This window comes from Ictidomys tridecemlineatus, chromosome 1 (genome assembly GCF_052094955.1).
Source record: "Ictidomys tridecemlineatus isolate mIctTri1 chromosome 1, mIctTri1.hap1, whole genome shotgun sequence".
Classification (NCBI taxonomy): domain Eukaryota; kingdom Metazoa; phylum Chordata; class Mammalia; order Rodentia; family Sciuridae; genus Ictidomys; species Ictidomys tridecemlineatus.
In genome coordinates this window covers 67,488,397-67,510,652 of record NC_135477.1, presented here as the reverse complement: position 1 = coordinate 67,510,652, position 22,256 = coordinate 67,488,397, and the positions used below count along the sequence as shown (strand labels likewise).

Here is a 22,256-nt window from a genome sequence, read left to right as displayed (position 1 = left end):
TATTGTCTACTGTCTAGTCACCATAGCCCCCAGATGAATCTTATCAGGGATATTTGAGAATGACATATTATCTCTGCCTTCTTCATCCAACATATTTCATCTCTTGTTGTATAGTTATTTGTGGCTTGTTGATCTACTTTAGGGTTTTGAAAGCTTCCTGTAGTTATAAGCATAGTACATATGTCAGTATTTGCACTCTCTGGGAAGAGGATCCATAGCTTTTAACCCATTCTAAAAATAATAATGCCAATAATAATAACAACAATTATATATATGTATATATGGGTACATCAGTGTCTCAAATTAAATTAAGGACTACTACTAGAGAATGTACTTTATATTCCTAGATATATTTTAAGCAACCAGACATCAGGAACTATATTTCCTACCGAAATATATTTCCAATAACACTTGTCAATGTCCTCCCATAAACACTGTTGAACATTTGCATTTTAGAATGTCATGAAGCAGGGCCTAATTCCTTGGGCTCAGATCCCCCCAGTAGTAGGTTAATTATGAACTCAGGTTGCACACTTACCTCCTTTAGACATCGACAACCATTTACTTAAGCATTTAGTTAGTTCTCTTCCTCAAACTTTCTTCTTCTCTAAAGAAAATTGAACATTGTTGGTGGAATAAAATTCTCTTCAGGTAACTATACAAGGAAAGGGAAAAATTAAAATATCCTTCCCAGTTATGAGCAAGAAAAAAGAAGTTTAAATACCTGTTGGATCTAAATAATTCACAGGTTGGCCTCTTTATGAAGTCATATCATACAGTCATCTTCATGTTAAAAGAGTTATTAATTCAAAAAATCAAAGTGTACAAAGCCTCTGTGATGAAGATGTGGCTCTTAGCCTTAAAATGTAATCCAAATAAGAAGGAAAAATAAGAGAATATAAAACATTAAGTGATTAACATTTCCTTGGTTGGATTAGAAAGCTGTCATGGTCACAACTCTTTGCCATTTGATTTCCCCAAGAAATGAACAGCAACAGAACGGAGGATCACAGTTATCTTAAGGTCCCTTTAAAATGAGACTTGGCAATAACAAGATAATATCATTCCACCAAGTGGTATTTTAAAAATTCACCTAAATAATACTAACAAAGTCATTAACAAATTATAATTTTGTCAGTCTCTTAAGACATATAAAATATTTAACCACAATCATTACTTCTAGTGTGTAGGGAAATACATAGCTAAGTGATTTTTTATGGCTAAAGAGAAAGTATTTACTCTTTAGGATGAACTTTATTATGTCCATTCCATCAGTTAAAATACCATTAATAATTAACCAGATACTAAGTATAAAGTTAAGATAACCTGCCATAGAAATGCAAAAATAAAATAATTACCTTATAGTTTTTGCACCTTATATCTGCCTTTTTAAAAGCAATGTTTTATTTTATTTTTAGCTGTTAGCCATTATAGAACTATTAATTCCTCTGGTTCTAAGAGCAGAAACCTAGGGGCCAAGACCAGTTAAATGAGAGATTCAAACTCTCCTGCCAGAATCTATCACCCACAAACACATTGGGCATCTCCTTATCTCTCAGGCCCACTTTATTCCACCTCAAAATTCTTGGATGTTATTTGGAACTTGCTTTCGGAAGATTTGGAATAATGGTTCTCAATCCTTTCTGCACAGCAGAATCACCAAAGAGTTCTTTAAAAATACAGATGTTTGGGTACCACTTACAGGAATTGCTGATTCACTTGGACTGTGATCAGGCTCAAATTAAGTGTTTTAAAGAACTCAGGTATCTCTGATGTAAGAGAAAGGCTGGGAATCACTCCACTCACGTAGCTGTCCTTCCAGCCTATTTTCACAAGCCCAAATACAAGAACTTCGGCAGTATACTCAAGGGCTATAAGTAATAACATCATACTTTAAATATATAAAATGGTAATCAACATAGTCTGAAAGGGTTTGACCTCTGTGCACCTGAGATTTCTAATTCCAGCAAGCACATAACTATTCAAGAACAACCTCATTGTGAATGCATACAGTTGTTGCATAAAGACAAAACATTTTTAGTAAAGTCTTAAATGAAGACTCTGTGCTTTTTTAAAGTAAACTCCAAAATAATATTTTAATGAATACAGTTATTTGTTAACCAGCAATTGATGTCTTAATTTCAACAACTAGATGCATAGATAGAATCCAGCTGTTGTGTACCTAATTCATTTTGTTAAGGACTTCCCTTCAGGCCTGCTTTTTGTTTGTTTTGTGATACTGATATTATTAAAAAATAGCTCAAACATGAAAGTTTTAAAATATTCTAGAAGCTCAATATTTTAAAAAAATACTAATCAAATAAAAAAAATGATGTCACTAAGGATCTTCTTCTCTAAAGCACCAGGAAATACTTGACCACATATAAACTGTCATGGGGTCTGATCCCAACAGATGTCCTTTTCAAGCACCTGTTGGAGTCAACTCTGCCACTGGACTTTTAGAGGGGATGGAGTTTTAATTTTCCAAAAGCCATGAGCCAGCCAATTGGAATGTCAGACATGCACATTTGCTGCTTATGTTCCATTCTATAAACCAGCTCCTGAATTGCTGTGCTGATCTCTTGATTGTGTAGTTAGTGAGAGAAGTCTGCAGATAACTTTAGGATTGACAACCTTTGTTTATAGAGGTTTATTAAAGGGTATTGTTTTCACATAAACCAATAATGAAACACATTATGTTTTTCTTACCCTCTGAGGAGCCTGTTAACAGTTGACTTGTTAAAAATCTACAACTGTGGTTATAAATTGAAGAAAGCAGAAAGCTCTCTCAGAAAGCTCACTTACAAAACTGTTTCACATGTCTCCTTAGCAGAGAGTCAAAGTTTGTGATTGATTGTAATGGAATAGCTAAAATGTCACATAACTTAACACCAAATGTGCTTGCTGCTGATTCCATTCAAAAATTGACACGCACAAGCTGTGTTAGTAGTGTGACCTCAAATAAATTCATCATGTCTATGTATAGTAAAGTACTGAGCACATATTCTTGGGCTGGAGGTCATGGGTTATGCATAGCTCTTCAAACACTTATATTTTGAGACAGCTGAATTACTCCCTGACCTGACTTTAGTGAGTGGGCAGATCATCTTCATCTTTATGCCTTCCTGCCCTTTCTAAATATAGTAGGGCCTTTAACAAGAGGATATTTTAAGCAGCTCATATTCACCCGTCTCATCAGGAGAAGCCTATTTTGGCCACTTGCATGTGTCAGATCTGCATGTGTGCATAGTCAGTCTGTTGGACTCCTAGTCCATGCTTCTCACCACTCATATAAGAAACTTGCAAACATAGACACTGGGATTGCAGGCTGAGAGTGCTGGCTTTGAGTCAGTGGGTAAACATAAGAGAAGGCAAGACACTTTAGGGATGTGAATATGCTCCTGATATCATCCATTTCAGACATTTGTACATCAGTCCTCAGCTTTTTGGATCTGTTTTCATAAAACCTGGCTGTGATTTTGCTCCAGAGACCTCCACGATCTTGCCGCTTTTAATAAATATTTATAGAAGGCACTGCCAGCCTGTGGATAAGGGAAACTAATGAGAAACTGCCATCCAAACTCTGAACGGCAAAAACAAAAGGAAGCAAAACCAAAAAATCCAAAACAAAGCCAAAAAAGAGCAACTCAAACAATCCGTGCTCACAAGAAGACACGGAGAAAAATACCAAGATGTAACTTTGATTTGATAACTGGATTTATCAGTCACGTGACTCTCATGCAGTGGGTACTTTGTATTTTTCTACTTTGAAAAACAAGTGCAAATCTATGTTATTCTGCATAATGGGGACCAAAAATTTATGAGTGTGAGAAAACACAGACTCTAAAAGCAAGATGGAATTCAAGCAGGTAAACCCTGTTCCGCAGTCATATCATTCCAGTACAGTTGTACGTGGCACCCGTGTTTGCACCTCTAAGAAATTTCCATTTTTTCGCATCAAAAAATCCAGATACGAAGCCGAAGCTGCTTTCTTCGCCAACCTGAAGCTGTCTGATTTCAACATTATTGATACCCTTGGAGTTGGAGGTTTCGGACGAGTAGAACTGGTAGGTGATTGTTCTTTAAGTGTTTTTGAAAGCCTCTGTCTTCCTTTTCATGTTTTCTCCTAACTAAAATTTCTTTCTCTCCTCTCTTATCATTAATCACTGTTGCTTATAAATCAGTACCAAATACTTTCATCCAAGCATGTGAGAGTTTGTAGCACAGTGGGTTATAGTCAACAGATGAAAAATAAAATAAAAACTCAATTTCCATAAAGCCTCTTCATATTAAATGAAAGGTAAACACATTTACTTAATGAGGAGCCATAAAATATTTTTTCCCCAGCTGATTTTCTATAACCTATATTTATTTCCTTAGTTCTGACCAGTGACCCACTAACTTAATTGTGCACCCTAACTATAATTATGATCATTTAAATGTGAACTCAAACTGGGAAAAGATGTATATATATGAAATAAATGGTGTAGTAGAAATTCTATGATCTATAGTTGCTAGATTAGATATAATGGTTTGAATATTTTGTAGAGCTTATTTCACACATACTTCATTTATACACAGGTAAGTGTTGATGATGAGGACAGTTTTGTACAAGTTCACGCATTAAACACATTGCACAAATGTGGTAAAGCAGCATGAAACCATATTCTATTTTGCATTTGTATGAAATAGAAATTTTAAAACTAACATATTGCAAGAAAAATTAGAAAAAGAAAAATATGCTGGTGACTGAGTTAGCTGCATTCCAAGACTGTGTAGATAAAAACCGTATTTGAGAATGCAGATTCATGTCCACCTTTCTGCTGAACACTGAGGACTCCCTGATATCAGACACCAGTACAGTATGTTAGGAACTCCCTGAGACTGTGTACAGTGTAGTAAACAGTTACTGTTGCCATCAAGAGTCAGAAGAAATCCCCTTCCATAAAAGTAGAGTGACCCAGAGTTATCTTTGATATTTTTCCATTTGTGCTGCAGTTGGAATTTCTGACCTTGACAAAAAGCAGAGAAATGTTATTTATTTAAATATTAGAAAAGAAGGTTTTTGAGCCATAAGTTCCTTTGGATTTGTATGATATTTGCCTTAACTCTGGTTAGAAATATTGTACTACTACTAATACTACTTCTGACTTGAAATTCTACCATGTGTTTCTGAGGAACTAAGTATTTTCAGTTATGTGAATAAAAGTTAACAGATTGTAGAAAAATCTCTTGCTTTTATGAATCCTGCCAATTAATGTAGCCTTAGATTTATTTTTCAAGAACTTTGGTTTTATGGTGAGTTTTAACTGTTCATACAGCTAATAAAGACTTATTTTTATTTTTTATTTTTATTTTTTCTTCATTTTTTTAATTAATTGATTTTTTAAATACACAACAGCAGAATGCATTACAATTCTTATTATACATCTAGAGCACAATTTTTCATATCTTTGTATATAAAGTATGTTCACGCCAATTCATGTCTTTATACGTGTACTTTGTTTTTTGTTCTTTTGCATTACAGTTTTTATTACACATATATACCACAATTTTTAATATCTCTGTTTGTATATAAAGTATGTTGACACCCAATTCGTGTCTTCATACATGTACTTTGGATAATGATGTCCACCACATTTCACTAATAAAGATTTATTAACAGCATACATGAACAGCTTTGCTTTGGAGTATTGGAACATACAAGTGGAACAGAGGGTAAAGGTCTTTACCATGAAGGTTTTTCTGTCTAGTGTATTTATTTACATAATGTATTTGTCTAAACCCCTTTCTGAATGAAGCTTTATAAAGAACAGAATTTCCTGGAGATTGATTTGGGGACTGTTTGTTAAAGTTCCTTAAATATTATTTTTATAGAACATGGGCAATAAATTGGCTGTTTTAGTTAACAAAAATAAAATATTACAACTTTATGTATGTCTGGAGGTCTGATAATTCTGAGTTACCAGTGAGATACTATTAAATGTAGGAATTTAGTAAGTATTTTTGGAATATTGATAGTATTGGTAATAGCTTATCATAGCTTTGAGACCACTTTAAGATAAACAATCACATACCAAGTTAATAGTGGGAGTCTTTTAGAAAATTCTATGAAAAATGTGCGAGACACAAACAACTAACTGCAAAATTAAGGAAAGTTTATGTAAAAGGTAGTATAGCTTAAAAAGATAAATATATCTATATGATTGTGTATGCATATGCATGTTTGTATATATACATATTTATTTATACACACATATACATATTTATATAAACTCTCCCCATTCTTTACCAGGAAAGAATTCAGTCTAGTTTTCTTCTCATGCATATTGCATATTTTGCACAGATGTTTATAAAAAAATGAAAACTATAATCCAAAGAATTAGTTTAGGTTGGAAATATTTCCTAGTTTGCCAAGACTAAATAGTGATGAATGATAAATCTTTAATGGATCATCAAATATGATGGTTCTACGGGGGTGGGGAGTGAGGTTGGGTGGGGAGGCACATGTCCTTAAACTCTGAAGTCACATCTTGTGTTGTCGGAAAAACCCCAAACCCTGGGGTACAAGCATAACATCTAGATCATCTCCACTATTCACTGTGGACCAGCCATTTACATGAAGACTAATACTGTAATGTTCACTGCCTCAAGTTTAGCCACTTAGTATCTGCTGGGTCATGTTAATTACTGAGTGTGAAGAATATTATCTATGATTATAAACAACAACAACTATATATATATATATATATATTAATATAATATATATAAAAATACCATTTACATGTATTCAGTGATGCCAGAATTAGGAGCTTGACCTGAGTACTTCATAATTACCCATACTGTTGTCATCACACTAAGGTAATAGTTTATCTTCAGAGTGGTGTACACCTCATTCAAAGTTAAGAGAGGATATAGGCAGAGTCCAAATTCTGTTGTAATCTAGAGTTTTCTCTTTACTCTCCTCTGAGGTGACACATGCAAAATAATTTTATCAGTATTGTGAAATGCTATGCTTAAGCAATATAACTGTCATACTGACACATTTCACCTCTCTGTAACACAGGATGAACACATTGATATAAAGTATATAATAAATTTTGAACCTACTAGTCATTAGCTTGGTAATGACATTGATCAAGGAAATTATATTACAAAATAAGATGAAAAGTTACATTGTATAAAATAATTAAATTTTTTCCAGGCATAAAGATTATAAACTGTCCAATGAGGTATGAAGAGCTTAGAAATTAGAATTTCTGAACTCCATTTCCTAATGAAGAATTTTAATACTTTTTATTAATGTTTCACATACAGATTGTTTGTGTGATTCTATATAATTATATACCCTTTGCAGACTTCTTAGCATTTCTTAATTTTTATCATTTGTCAGTTTAGATAAGTTTAGATGCAGTAGTACTTTTAGGCAGGAGAATTTCTAAATAATTTATTTTCAATTTTTGAAGATAAGAACATAATAAGAAATGTAAATATTTGTTTGATAAATCCACAAGCTTGTAGAAAGGTCTTATATGCATAAGAATTCTACTCTTAAGCTATCTTATCTATTTCATAAATACTAGTTTAATATTAGACATTCCCTGCTCAAATTCATTGTCTTTGGAAAGCCATTTGTACTGCCTTCTTTCTGTTATTAGGCATAGATCACATTTTCTATCCATGTTCTTTAAGAGTGAACCTTCAATGTGTTCACTGTGACCTGTGTATAGTACATCTTCCAGAAAACCAATTCTGTTTACAAAACCACTTTAAATGAAAAAAATAGCTATTTTTTATCTATCATTTATCATTAAAGCTGTAAGCACAACTATAAAGGAATTTTCTTAATTTACAAGTTAAAATTTTAAAATAAGAAGATTGGTTTTACAAATCATAAATGAAAATTATTCCCATTGCTTTCCTTATGTTCTTATCAGAGAGGTACCTGTTTAACTACAGATTTGCACATGTAAACACATAATTTATTTTAATCTGGCAATACTATGTAGTGGTTGTTCTAAATATTAGATCATTAATATGTTTATTCAGCAATCCAAATGGCTTCTATACCAGCAAACCATACTTGGATAAAATATGAGAACAAAAATATGGGAGACATTATTTATATCTTCTTGCATTATATTCTTTCAGTGTTGATTATTATGTATCAATGTAGTGAGCTCTCTAGGGAGATATAAGGTTTAATAGAAAGTAACTCTAAGAACACACAATCTACTGGGAGGAGCAATCATGCACTGAAAAATAAACCTGTAAGCAAAGTAGGAACAACACAGGCTCAGTGCATGGAGGAGCAAGACTTTGGAGGAGGTGACATTTCCAAGGCAAAAGGAGAGTTTAGGTATCAATATAGATAACTGAAATCACTTAGTAAAATGAAATTACTGCAAGAACAAATATGTATTAATTAATACTACTTTATTGCTGAAACAGTCAACTTTTCATTTGAAGCCTACTTTGCAGTTTTCAAATTGTTCTCACATCCAATATGTAACTCTGCTCTCCTAGCTACCCGTTGAGAACTTGAGTCATGATCCACATTTCATAGGAAAAATCTCAAGAATAATGCTTATAAGCATTTCTAAGTTCATGTATTCGTTGAAAGAACTATTGTTGTTGCCCAAATCTACTTTTTTTAAAAACTGGAAAACCAATTTTTGTTGTTCTAGCTTCTAAAAATATTTAGATTCTTACCACACAAAATCAAATGTGTTGAATCATTGTCACAGGTACACCTTAGCTTAAAAAAAATTCTTCTAGGATCTAAGAACCTAAAGTAAACATAAAGCTAGAATAGATGCAATGCTGATCTGCTATGCATATCTGTGTTAAAACTTTAGAGACCACCCACCTTCTGTAAATCTTTTGTTATTCTTATGGTAAAATGTCTGTGGAGAAAAACTAATAAGACACTGTGTGTAACATGGTAGCAACAAACTCAGTCTCTGGAATTAAACATTCTGATTCAGATCTTGCCAATTGTGTATGCTTAGTCATTTATAAACCCAAGCCTCAGTTTCCACATCTATAAAATGAGGATAATAATAGGATATGTGCCTCCTGCATCATAGGTCAATGTGTTGTCAATGTGTTATTTTGTTATACTAATAATTGTCATTAATTATTCATATAGGCTAAATTTACTTTTATTTACCATTTCCATCTATGCCCATAAAAAAGAAAGTGAATAAAATGCTTTTACTCTTTTTCTCCTATTGTTATCCAAGTACTGAGAGTACAAGCATTTCTCCAATATAAATAAGATCCTGAGGTCTTCAAATGACCTTCACTGATAGTTTCTATTAAATTCTCACAAACCACTAAAGCTCTTTACTTTCAGATCCTCCATGAGGGGAGATGGAAAACCGTTTTCAATCTTCCCCATGCCAAATCTGTGTGCATCTGATGTAGTCTGCTTTTATTTATCCATTTCTCTTCTAAATTGTAAAGCCCTGCCTCTTGACTTTTCAATAAGAAATCAGTTTGAGGTAGACTGCTGGATCAAATGCAATTGCTTCAAAGCCTTCTCAAACCCAGCACCCAATTGGGCATAATAGGGACCTGGCTCTTGCCAGGGGGTACACAAAGGTTGTCTCTCATACCTTCTATGAATCCAATCAAGTTTATGAATCCTGAAGTAGGATTTTTCAGGACAGGGACAATATGGTACCAAGTTGCAAGAACTAACTAACACTCAGACAAGCACATAGGCGCGCCAGGCCTGTATGCCATTCATAATGGCATCCACACCACTCTCATGGCATTTTTTCCAGCTGCCTCAGCACTGTGCTTACAGACAAGCAGGCTTGAAGGGCTATGTAAACCAACAGGGAAAAGACAGAGACTAAGAGATGAGTGAGCAAGAAATTAGGTGCCAAACCCATGGCTCAGTGGACAGTTTTGTTTCATTGTTATGAAAAGCAAGCAGCTTAACTGCAAAAGGGAAACCCTATGTAAGATGAAAGCATCACAAGAGCTTGCTACTGCCAAGCCACACAGCAGTGAAATAGGATAGTTGTGGGACTGACTGCTGGGCAGCATTTTGATGTGTGCCCACAGTGATTTATACTGGAGAGGATTATTCCTGGGGAAACCCTGCTGCCCTGTGGCCTCATGTTTCCTGCAACCAAAATAAATAAGCACTCAACACTGCTTGAAAACTGAATATTTGCCTCATTTTAGCATAACTTTTGCTCTCCCTGATAAATGATTAAGTTTATGATTTTTCTATATTTATTCTTCAAAATAATTATTATGATTGATAGCATTGATTTATAAGGAAATAAGCTCTTCAGATAGTGAATGATGGTCCAATCCAATAAACACAACTGGAAGTCAGTAGGTGAGGTAATAGTATATTGCAAATCCTAAAATAATCTCAGTTTCTAACCAGAAATTACAGGTAGTCTATCTAGTACTTTGACAAATGCAAATAAAGTAAGACAATGCATGAAGTCACCTTATTACTGTAGAGTATATATTATTTTGTACATTGATAATCACAATGCAAGACTGCATGGATGACAACAAAGACAAAGGATACTTTCTTACACTTCTGGTGACTTCATAGCAATGTTATATGCTAGTTATCTTGAAATGCATAGTTTTCATTAAAAGCATTTGAAATTAGTACACGACCATAAGATAGTGTTAACAGTTCCCCCTCCAAACCTGCATGTGATTCAAAAAGATCACTAGAAATCTAGAAGGCACTGGAAATATCATTCCAAGACTTAGGAAGATAACTGGCAATTCAACACTTCAACCAAAAGTTAACATTTAAGTCCTGCGCTCCATTTTGTCTGCTATAACATAAATTTTGTTTTTACTTAGTGAATTTATGGGCATAACACATTCCACAAAAAGTTTGTTTACTAAAAACATCCTCAAATATTCACTGTGGGTCGTTTCAGACGAGAGTCCAGCCCTCAGGAAAGTTTTGGCTTCTCCTAAGATGAAAACATTTGAAAACTGACAAATGAAATCCTTTAGGATTGTATTACATCATAAATTTTGCAGAAAGGTTCTTAGCATTTCAGGAGAGAGGTCATTTAGAGCTGAAGCAGTAGAGGAGGTCCGTGAGGGTGTGCAGAACTGAAGCCAGGGATGGAGAATAGGTTGGGATTTACGTGAACAGATGGGAAAAGGCCACTTCAGGCAAAGGGTACAACATAAAAGGTCATGTGTTGTCACAAGACACCAAAGCAAGTGACCAGACTAGAGTGAATTTGTGTGCGGGAACAGTAAGAAATATTATTAGACAGCTGATTGGTAGAGTGTAATGGAATTATATTCTTAAAGGAGATTAGACTTTAATAAAAAAAAAAGGTGTTTGGACATAAGTATTGAAAGCACATAAACACAAACTCAGCTCTGAACTTCCCTCCGCGAAATAAAAGAATTCATTAAGGTGAGCAGACAGGCTATTTTTAGGTAGTGCTCTTTCCAGAAATAAACATCATAATTTCTCTTCTAAGACAGTTTGCTTTGGGCCAAGATGTAGTCTGTATCTCTGAAAAATGTATGTAAATGCTTTAAAAGCAGAATCCTTTCCATGAGAAGGAAAAATAGTCCTTTGTGTGTATTAATAGGTAGAAAATAATCATGACCTTTTAAATAGAAGATTTATCTTGTGTCTGGGAAAAATATATGAAACAGGTAACTTGGTATGATTCAGACTAGCTCGTCAATTGCATATGTTAATTTATCACTAATTCACACTAATTTATTAATTTATCACTAATTCATATTATGTCCCTCATGTTAATATCCTCCATAGCATTGATATATACAGCATATCAGCTTGAACATTTAGCTATGAGGACAGGAGATTTTGTGGACTAGGTGGCTTCGTTCTTAGCCCCTAACTCCAGCCAGTTACCTTACAAGTTCAAAATGGGCATGAGTAGATCATCCCTACCCCAAAGCAGTTCAAATAAAGAAGTTAAAGCAATGGGAACCACTGTGTGTTTATCACTAGGACCTTGGATGTTACATGTGTAGGAACAGTGCAGTCTAAATATCTAATGTGACTATTTTTCATAGATTAATCTAATTTAAGATAAAATAAATACTTGTTGAACTGACTTACCTGCAATTAAAGTAAGTTTAAATTTGTATAAATTTGTATAAAATCTTGTAAAATTTTTGAAATACAAAAACATCAGGGAGGAAGAAGTTATTTTTGTTTTAAGTATCAGAAAGGGTGCAGTTTGAGGATAGCATGTATTAAGAAATTAAGGTCTGAGCCAGGCACAATGGTGCATGCCTGTAATCCCAGTGGTTCAGGAGGCTGAGATTGGAGGATCACAAATTCAAAGCCAGCCTCAGCAAAAGCAAGGCACTAAACAACTGAGACCCTGTCTCTAAATAAAATACAAACCAGGGTTGGGGATATGGCTCAGTAGTCAAGTGCCCCTGAATTCAATCCCCAGTCCCCCCTCAGAAAAAAATTAATCTGATTCTAAGTCATTTGATAAAAATTTTATTTTGTAATAGTTAAAAAGTTATAAAGCTTTTTATGCTTTATATCTCAAAAATCTGATTATAATGCAAAAATCTTTCCTGAGTGAATCTGGTCATTATGTCAGAAAGAGTTGAACTTTACAATACATGATCCTATTTCATTTCAATATAATGTCAATATATGACACTCAACTCTACCTAGGTAAAGTTTTAGGTTATAACTGTACTTTAAGTTTTTGAATAAACTGAATTTTGTGAGCTATTCAGGTGTTCCATTTGGAAATGTACAAGCAAGTTGTCAAAACCGACCTATATTATATTTCTCTAAATGCATGAGATTATTCAAAGATATCAGAATCCTGGGTTAGGAAAAGAACATATTTGATTATTTGCTGAAGAAAAATAAAGTGAATGCAAAAGTCAATTTTAATAATCATTATAAGATGAAGTAAGGTTTATTTAGGACAGATATTTTAGAATATAAGTGTTATGTTTAAATAATAATTTTTAAGTTGCACATTTCAGCTGTCAATCTTTGATTATCTCAACGTAGGCAACCTTTGATTCTATATTGAGGAAAATCACAATTGTTCTTTAAAATCAGTGAAAGTGATTGCTATGAAATAGTTCAATCCCTTTATTCATGGTGTGAGGTTTTTTTTCCTCTAACTTTTCTCTAATCTGAAGGATATATATATATATATCTTTTTAAAAAAAAAAATGTGAAACTGTCTTCCCTATAAAAATAGCTTTATTTATCTTTTGACCAATTTGAATTTAATGTAGATATTTCTTGTCATTAGTTATAGATAATACTGTGAATCTGAAAGGAAGTTACAGAGCAAATGGGATTAACTACATTTATGGTGAGGATTTGAGGTGAATGTAGGAAAGAAAACAAGAGTGGTCGAAGAAAGACCCTCTCTTGGTTATTTGTCACTTATGCAACTTGGCAGATAAGAAAGCATAGATAATCTAAGCTACTGTCCATTGCTCCTTTGTTCTCAAAATGTATACTTGACACCCTTTCTCCTTCTTTGTGATTCGTATATGTATAGCTATCTATGAATAGCAAATTATACACATAAATACTTGACCCTAAGACTGAGTCACCACTACAACACCTCATGGCTCAACAGCTTTCCAACTTTCCACTAAATTCATAATCCATCTTTTGTGTTCTGTGGGACATTAAGACATGTGTCACACAAACTGTGACAATTTCCATTTGCTTATACCTGATCTATTTTATGGAATAAACCAGAAGCTAATATTCATTCATTAATTTCAGACTTTGACTAAAGGGAAAAAAGATCAAATGATGTTATATTGTAGTACAAAGAAAAGTGAGGAATAAAATTGTAGATGACTGATTAAAAAAAAAAAAGAGGTTTTAAAAATTGAACCAAAACAGGACTTTCTCTATTAAGATTATAGCTAATGTTGGCCTAAATTTTCTACTATTCATACACAGAGAAAAGTAATTCCAATATCAGGATTTTGGCATTTTATTTGGTTATGACTTCTTAGAACTTGCATCATTTATCTTCTTTAGATGGAAATAAAGAAATCATTATGAGCTATGCTTGAGTTAATAATAGAATTAGCATTTTTCTTTTGTTAAAAAATATTGAGGAATCCAATACTAATTTGTTGAATACAAACTTTCTGAGAACTTAAAGCATGTCACTTTCTTTCATGAATGTAGTAAGTTGGCCCCTCCTAAAATGAGGATATTTTGGTTTGCCAAGTCTAAACTGGAATTTCAGTTATAGTAATAAAATTGTTTTTCTTTTTCTGTGAAAGTAAAACATCCTTAAATTCAGGCGAGTTTTTCCTAGTCATTATTTTTTTATTCAGTTTGTTGGAACAATTAATTTAAAAATAGATTTAGCTATGAATTGTAATATTAAAGTATCATCTACAAGTCCACATTTTAGTTAACATTCCAACATATCTTTGAAATCAAGGAAGTAATAATTTTTTATAGCACTCTTTAAATTTTTAAGCATTTTCATATACACTCTATGAAATATCTTGAAATATCTGTAAGTTTGATTTTATACCCATTTTACAAGTGAGGAAAATTAAGCTTTAGGAGGTTACACGAATGTGAATAAAACTGTAGTTTATTGTTAGCAAAATTTTAAAAGGTGCTTCCAGGAATTACTTACTATTTTGACTAGATAATTTTTTTAAATTTATTTATTTATTTTAATTTTTTTATTGGTTGTTCACAACATTACAAAGCTCTTGACATATCATATTTCATACATTAGATTGAAGTGGGTTATGAACTCCCAATTTTACCCCAAATGCAGATTGCAGAATTACGTCGGTTACACATCCACAATTTTACATAATGCCCTATTAGTAATTGTTGTATTCTGCTACCTTTCCTATCCCCTACCATCCCCCCTCCCCTTCCCTCACATCTTCTCTCTCTACCCCATCTACTGTAATTCAAATTGCATGGAAATGAAGGGAGGCCCTCATTGCTATACAAAATTACATATAAGAGGTTGTGAGGGGAATGGGAAAATAAACAAGGAGAGACATGAATTGACTAGATAATTTTTCAAAGAATTTTGCAATAATAACGTCCATGTTAGCTAAAATGACTCATGATCTTGTTTTTTTTTTGTTTGTTTGTTTGTTTGTTTGTTTGTTTTAGTTAGGACTTCTTGAATTTAGAACCTTTAATAAATAGCTAGTAAAGAAGTTATAAAAGAGGATGACCTTAAAAAAAAGTTCAATACTTTAGTGTTTGGGCAAATTGGGAGAACATTTATTGAAAGGAAAGATAAGCATAAAGAGAAATGTATTCTGACATTTACTTCTTTAAAATTTAAATTTAATATATAGCTATACCACAACCAATAAATAAAGAACAGGAAATTATACATTTTCTGGGTTATTTTTCCCCCTTTTTAGGAGCTTTCTGAGGTGTAGTTTACATACTATCATATTTTCCATTTTGTGTGTTCAATTCAAAGAACATTCCTACTACTTCAATAAGATTCCTTATGCCCATGTTCAAATACTCTCCATTCTCATCCTAACTCAGGCAACATCTCATCTGCCTTGTATTTCTAAAGACGTGCCTTTCCTAGTGCCCATTTTCTTCCTCTAAAATTATATATTACATTAATTGTTTTTATTATCTATATGTCTGACTATAAATTTAGTAAATTACAGCCAGGTTCAGTGGCACACACCTGTAATCCCAATGGCTTGGGAGTCTAAGGCAAGAGGATTGTGAGTTCAAAGACAGCCTTGGCAAAAGAAAGGTGCTAAGCAATTCAGTGAGACCCTGTCTCTAAATAAAATATAAAATAGGGCTGGGATGTGGCTCAGTGGTTCCGTGCCCCTTAGTTCAATCCCTGGTATCCTCCAAAAATAAAGATAAAAATAAATCCAGTTTATTAGTATAAATTACCATTTATATCATGTACCGTAATTCCATGTCTTTTTTCTTCTTGGATCTTATGGCAATTTCATGGCCAGTTTCTGTGCTGCTCCTGCTGTAGAGCCCTTGTTCTCATTCATGGACTCCAAGGCCAGTGTCTGAGAAAACTGACATGTTGTCTGGCAGTGGGGGATATTGAGACATGATGGAGATGGAACCATGTAGTGCTTATGTGTGTTCACAGTCTCCAGGCTGTTAAAGTTTGATTATGGACTTTGGCCTGTTTGGGTGATTCTGGGTGAAAACTAATTGTAACTGGCGTAGAGAGCAGTATGTTCAGCAGCTGGGCACAGTTAATCTGATGGAATAGCATATTCACACTCTCTCAGTCTAAGAGGCTAGTGTCTCTCTCTCTCTCTCTCTCTCTCTCTCTCTCTCTCTCTCTCTCTCTCTCTCTCTCTCTTCTCTCTCTCTCTCCCCCCAGCCACCCACCCCCATCCTTTCTTCCTTTCTTCCCTCCCCACTTCCATTATAGAACCTTTGTTTCCCACTGTACAATTTGTCATAAATTTCTTAAATCCTTTCCATTTGTATTAAATGTGAGTTACTTGAATTACAGACCATTGCCAAGTTGTTTCTATATTACTTTTTGAAGGCCCTTGCCTTTCAGACTAGAGAGTCAAAAATAAAGAAATGACTTTATCATGCTTTACTACCCAAGTCAGATTACCTGATTAAAATCCTGTGCTGATTTGTTTAGAGAAAATAGTTGCCATTCTTATTTTCCACTACAATTATAATGATTTAATGTAGATTTCTTTATGCCTTGGAGCCTGTTGGAATGGTCTTCTTAGGAAATTTACTGCTGCTTTATCCAATGTCATATTCTTTGGAAGTTAGTGATACACAGACTACAATAGAAAACAAGCCCCTTTAAAAGTGTGGTTGAGACAATAGAGAAAATAGAATCTTCATCTCGTAATGGAATAGGAACATACTGACTCCAGGCCATATTTTCAGAGTGAACTGGTCATCTTTCCTTAAGCTACACTTGTGTTACTTTGGATATTTCCCCTTTCCCTCTGTCCCAAGCTACTGCCACAGATTGCCCATTTCATGAGGTTAAATATGATCTGGTATTGTGAAACACATCTTTGCTATGGTAAATTACAGATGCACTGAAATTTCCAGGGTAACAGGCTCTTGGAAATGACATAGTTTAGTACCTCATTTCCAGGAAGGTGACCTGAAGGCCAAGTGAGATTGTATAACCAGGACTAGGACCTAGATTTCCAATATGAGGTTTACTAGGCCCACTTTATCATATTTGCTTTATAGCATTAGCTTACCTAAGTGCAAGCTACCCTTTCTTGTAGTGCATCAAAGAATAATTTGACCACACTAGTACTTTTGCATAATAAGGAGCCATGTGATATTGAAAGTTTAAGCTTTCCATTTAAGAAATAATTTTATTTACATAGTTCAGGAAGTCATTTTTATTCAAAATAATGAAAATATGTCTATAGTACAAAATGAAATATGAGCTGTTAAAGAAACGGTTAAATAGATGAATGGATATATATTCTAAGGACCAGCTCACAACCAGGAGCACTGAGCCAGTTTTAACATTGTCTCAGTCATAATCCTCCTTCCTCAAAGTAGGGGCAAACAATTAAAGTCAAACAGGAGACAAGTCTTTTGGAGGCAGTGCCTAGTCCAGAAGGGAAGTAAGGGGTGTATAAATATAGTCAGCAAGTGTGTCTGATTGCTTCACCTTTTCTTCAAAGTAGTATCATTTTGGCATCAGCTGGAGTCTGACAGCTAAGATTTGTCAAAATTTGTGTCAGAAATTTGCTTGTTAAGAGAAACTTCGCCCAAATATACATTCATTTAAATGTCAGTATAATGCTTCACATTGAAGTCACATTTTATTGCAAACGAAATTTTACCAATTCTAATTTGACATAGCACACAGTATTACTTGTATAAAATAAAAGACGATCTTGAATATTAGCATTTTTTCTTGTAAATCTTCCTCCCAAAATTTGCTATTTATTTGGTAGCACTGAGGTGGGCTGGGGTTGGGATAGGAACAAAGTGATACTCAGCCGGTGGTGGGGCATATTATGAGGACAGTGCTTTGACTTGAAGAGACCATTAAACTAAGAAGATGAAAGAATAAGAGAATTAATAGTCACTGAATGCTAACCCTGTTCTAGGAATTTTGATATGTGGGTCCTTCTATTTCAACTTAACAGGTAACCTATGAGGAGGCTTCTTGTATTAGAAATGCAGAAACAGGAATACAGAGAGTTTGAGTAACTTGAGCAAGATAGCCAGCCTAGAGTAGTTAAATATTGGAGCAAGCATACTCAACTAATGTGTCTCCTGTGCCCTTAGTATGCTAGGATAGTCTGCAAGGGAAGACAATCTGAGGTGCTTTCCTAGTCCACAGGACTGTGTAAGATTCCTGGGCAAGCAGAAGAAGGAAAGTAGGCATTTTTTTCTCCTCTTTGCAGACCTCTATTCACATTTAGCATTCATTTCTGGGCCCTTAGCTGACTGGCTACAAACCAATAAAAAATCATCCCTATCTCAAATTCATGTACAGGGACTCAATGTAATTAATCTGGAAAATAGGAAAAAAGAAAAGGCACACTAAATTTCACTTTAAAAATTTTAAAGATCAGTTTTGTTAAAAATAATTTCACAGTGAAACATAATACTTGCATTTCACAAAATACAAATTGTTATAACTTACCCTAAGAGTTTATATTGAAAAAAATAAATCATGACAAGTCCTCCAAGAAAATGAATAGTGTGTTTAACCCAAAACTTGATTAAATTTTTATGCTATAGCATCACACAGAATGCACTTTATGAAGGTCATTGTTTTCATGGAATTCTAAAATAAGTGAAATTACTTTAAGAGTGTCATACAAAAACAACAAGTAGCTACTGCAATATAAAATAGACTTAAATTTTACAATATAAAATAGACTTTAATTTTTCTATGACTAGAGTTTATTTTTATTTATCACGTAAGTGTGATACATTAATTAAAAGTTAAATGATTCAAAAAGTAAAAGCAAGTAAAAAAACAACTAAAAATCTCCCTAAGGGAAAACCATTGTTAATGTACTGATGACTTTCTGATTGTCCTGCCATAAATTTATTTTAAGTATTATACAGGTAGATATACACTCACATATAAGTATACTATTTATGATATGATATCATAAAATGTTGGCTGGTTTATGACCAATACCTTCTATTGATATATATATATATATATACACACACACATATATATATACTATTTTTTCAAATTTTTAATTGTAATTCTAGCTTATCATAATTAATTTTCCATACTCCTATTGATGCACATATAGTTTCCAAATTTTTCTGATAGTGACAATGTTGTAAAAGGAATATTTTAAAAAGCAAATTTGATTTGGTATGAATTTCCAGTTAAGGCCAGAGTACAAGCAGAGAGATCATCAAACAATGCTCATTCAATGGTACCATTTTGTTTAAGGCCCTGGTAACTCTGTACAGTAGCTGGTATTATCTTCAGCAAAAAACTGGAGCTTAGAGGAGTTAAGCAACTAGCCTAAGAGTGACTAACTAGAGTCAGAAATTAAGTCCTGACCTATGACCATAAAAGCAGACTTCTTTCCTCTTCCCTGTGTACAAGTGAAAAACCTTTGTTGTCAATTAAGAGATGATTTTAGAAGTAGGCATTTAATCTAAGCAAGTGGTTTAACTGGGTGTGACTCTGAAGAGGGAATGTGACTCTCTTTCCCTTCTGAATTTTAGTACCTCTGATATAGCTCATTTGCTATTCCATCTTCCCTATTTGATTCCTTTTAGAAGTGAGTTTTAATATTTTGTTTTATTATGAACTGCAACTGAATCCATTTGTAGCACACTACTCCATTATCCTGAAGAGTTTCGCACACACAGTAGAGGGCCTTTATGTGTTGTTAGAGGCATTTTCAAATATCCACTTTTTCCTCTAACCTGTCACACAGATTCACAAATGGTGACAGCAAACTGAAACTCATTTATTTGAAGTATCCTCATGCTCCTTCCTAAGGAACTTTTCACATGAATGTATTCTCAAGTTGAATTCAGTCTGTACCCACAGTCATAGACAGGGCACTTAAGAACTTCACTATCCCTGCAGATGAAAGCCGTACATAATTCACAGTAAAGAGGGGAGGGCTATACTTCAGCTGAAAATCAAAATCAGCTTGCCATGTTTATTTCCCCAAAACTTTCATTAGATTGTTAAGATGTGGGCCACTCAGTATTGCATTGAGGATTCTGCTGCTCAAGAGCACTTGATGATAGTTCCTTTGTATTGCTATTAAGTAATTAGCTCAGTTATCTCTCTTCCTTTCCTTATAAGTCACCTTGTTTAACTTCTTGTAAAAGTGAACAGAGACCAGAAGCCCATCTGTGGTATAGTACTTGGAGATACCAAGACTCCTCCAGATCCACTGGGAGCTATGAGGGCTGCCATAGAGGTCTCAATACCTCGGGGACATTAAATCTTAGCTTAGATCTCTCCAATTAATGAAACCAAGGATTAAGATTTGATATCAAAAGAGACTTAAGTTATAAGGCATATTGGAAATAAAAAAAGAATTTTCCAAATTTTTAGAAATTTTTTTTACTTTTTTTTTCCTTTTTGACAAGAAGGGGAAAGTTTGAGAGATTTAAAAACAAAAACAAAAAGAAGAAATAACAGTACAGTGCATATATCTGCAGTCTCAGCACAGACAAGGGTCATTGAATTTAAGGATTCTAGAAATATCTGTAGATTAGGACTAAGAACAATGAGCACAAAGATTCATATGGTCCTACATTTGCTATAAAGATTGAAGTAAAATTAGAGAAGAAATCTTTTTGATTGAAAGGAAAAAACTATAAAATATACCCAAACACATTATATGAAATGAAATGAAACAATGACAAGTATATTTTTCTTCTTCTAATCCATGTGGGCACAAAATCAGCTTGGAATCAAGTATGCAAAAACTCATCCAGTGGAATGAGACTGAACAATGGTTGTGCACTGTGGGCTTTAAAATTAGGCTGTGAGTGCCTCGGATGGTAGTTAGGGTTCACGGGGTGCCCCATGTACCTGTTCATTTCAGGATAACAGTGCACTCTGTTGTATTAGATCTTTAGACTTCTCTTCTCTTTTCTCTTCTGCCTTTCTTTAAGGTCCAGTTGAAGAGTGAAGAATCCAAAACATTTGCAATGAAGATTCTCAAGAAACGCCACATTGTGGATACCAGACAGCAGGAGCACATCCGCTCAGAGAAGCATATCATGCAGGGGGCTCATTCCGACTTCATAGTGAGGTAAATGTCCCAGCACCAACTCCAGTGGCAAATCAACCACAGATCCTCTGCCACTTGGGCTCATCCTTCACACGTCTCATTTGCATAAAGGAATTTAAAGTTTTGTTTAATTAAAAAAATATAAAGTTTTGATTCTATTTTTTTAATTTTTTTTAGAGAATCAGACTCTCTAAAAAGATGTGTTTTTCCCAAAGGAGGTGTCAATTTCTAAGATTTCGTTTTTGTCCTGTTACCACAATGGTACATAGACCTCTGGTGCTTAAAAGACAAAATGTCAAAAATCAAGCTGTTTAACTTAATTTTTGGAAGATTTTTTTTTAATGAAATGACAACTGATTCTTCCACCTCAATATTTCACAAACACTAATGATAGGATAATTGGGAGGGTTTTTAATATATGCAGAAGAAGCTTTTGTACTTAACTTGCCATGACATTTATACAAGATAAGGTATAACATGAATTTAAGTGAATGCCACATGAAATTCATACATTATTTATAAAATATGGTCTACTTTATATCCACACTTATACCCATACACACTGCATGTTTATGCCCATTAAAAGTTTCTACTAATGAGTCCAAGCCAGATACATCATCCAAATTGGACTCCATAGAGTCCCATGAAGCCTTCTTGTCCGCAATCATTTGGACTGATCCACCACAAGGGAGCTACATGGCCCCATGGTGTGTAAGTCACTTGCCCTTGAATCCTCTTCCCAGATTGTGGACTTAATTCTCTTTCATTTCTTCTGATAAAATTTTAAGCATGGCAATATCAACAAACTATAATTTGGTCTCTCAGAAATTTTCAGACTTTTGTGATAAAAACAATCAAACTCTTTTAGTTATTTTGAAATATTTAATACAATAGCAGCCTTAGTTCCCTACACTCCAGAGGAGCACCAGAACTATTCCTCCTAATTCTAACTTTATACAATAAATATGTGAGGCAATAGATATGCTGAATATTCTGATGTGATTATGAAC

The 22,256-nt window shown here is 33.9% G+C and overlaps 1 protein-coding gene across 4 annotated transcripts in view; it reads left to right on the top strand.

The window, feature by feature from the left end:
* Positions 1–22,256, top strand: part of Prkg1 (protein kinase cGMP-dependent 1) — a 1,167,449-nt gene that overhangs the window by 1,123,517 nt on the left and 21,676 nt on the right. For 3 of the 4 annotated variants that reach the window (XM_021720211.3, XM_005340332.4, XM_078042034.1), the window contains 2 exons: positions 3,971–4,067; positions 21,128–21,267. In XM_021720211.3, coding sequence (XP_021575886.1) covers positions 3,971–4,067; positions 21,128–21,267 — 237 coding nt within the window. Of the gene's footprint in view, positions 1–3,850; positions 3,870–3,970; positions 4,068–21,127; positions 21,268–22,256 lie in introns of those variants that run through there. The other variant, XM_040273013.2, reaches the window with a different exon arrangement.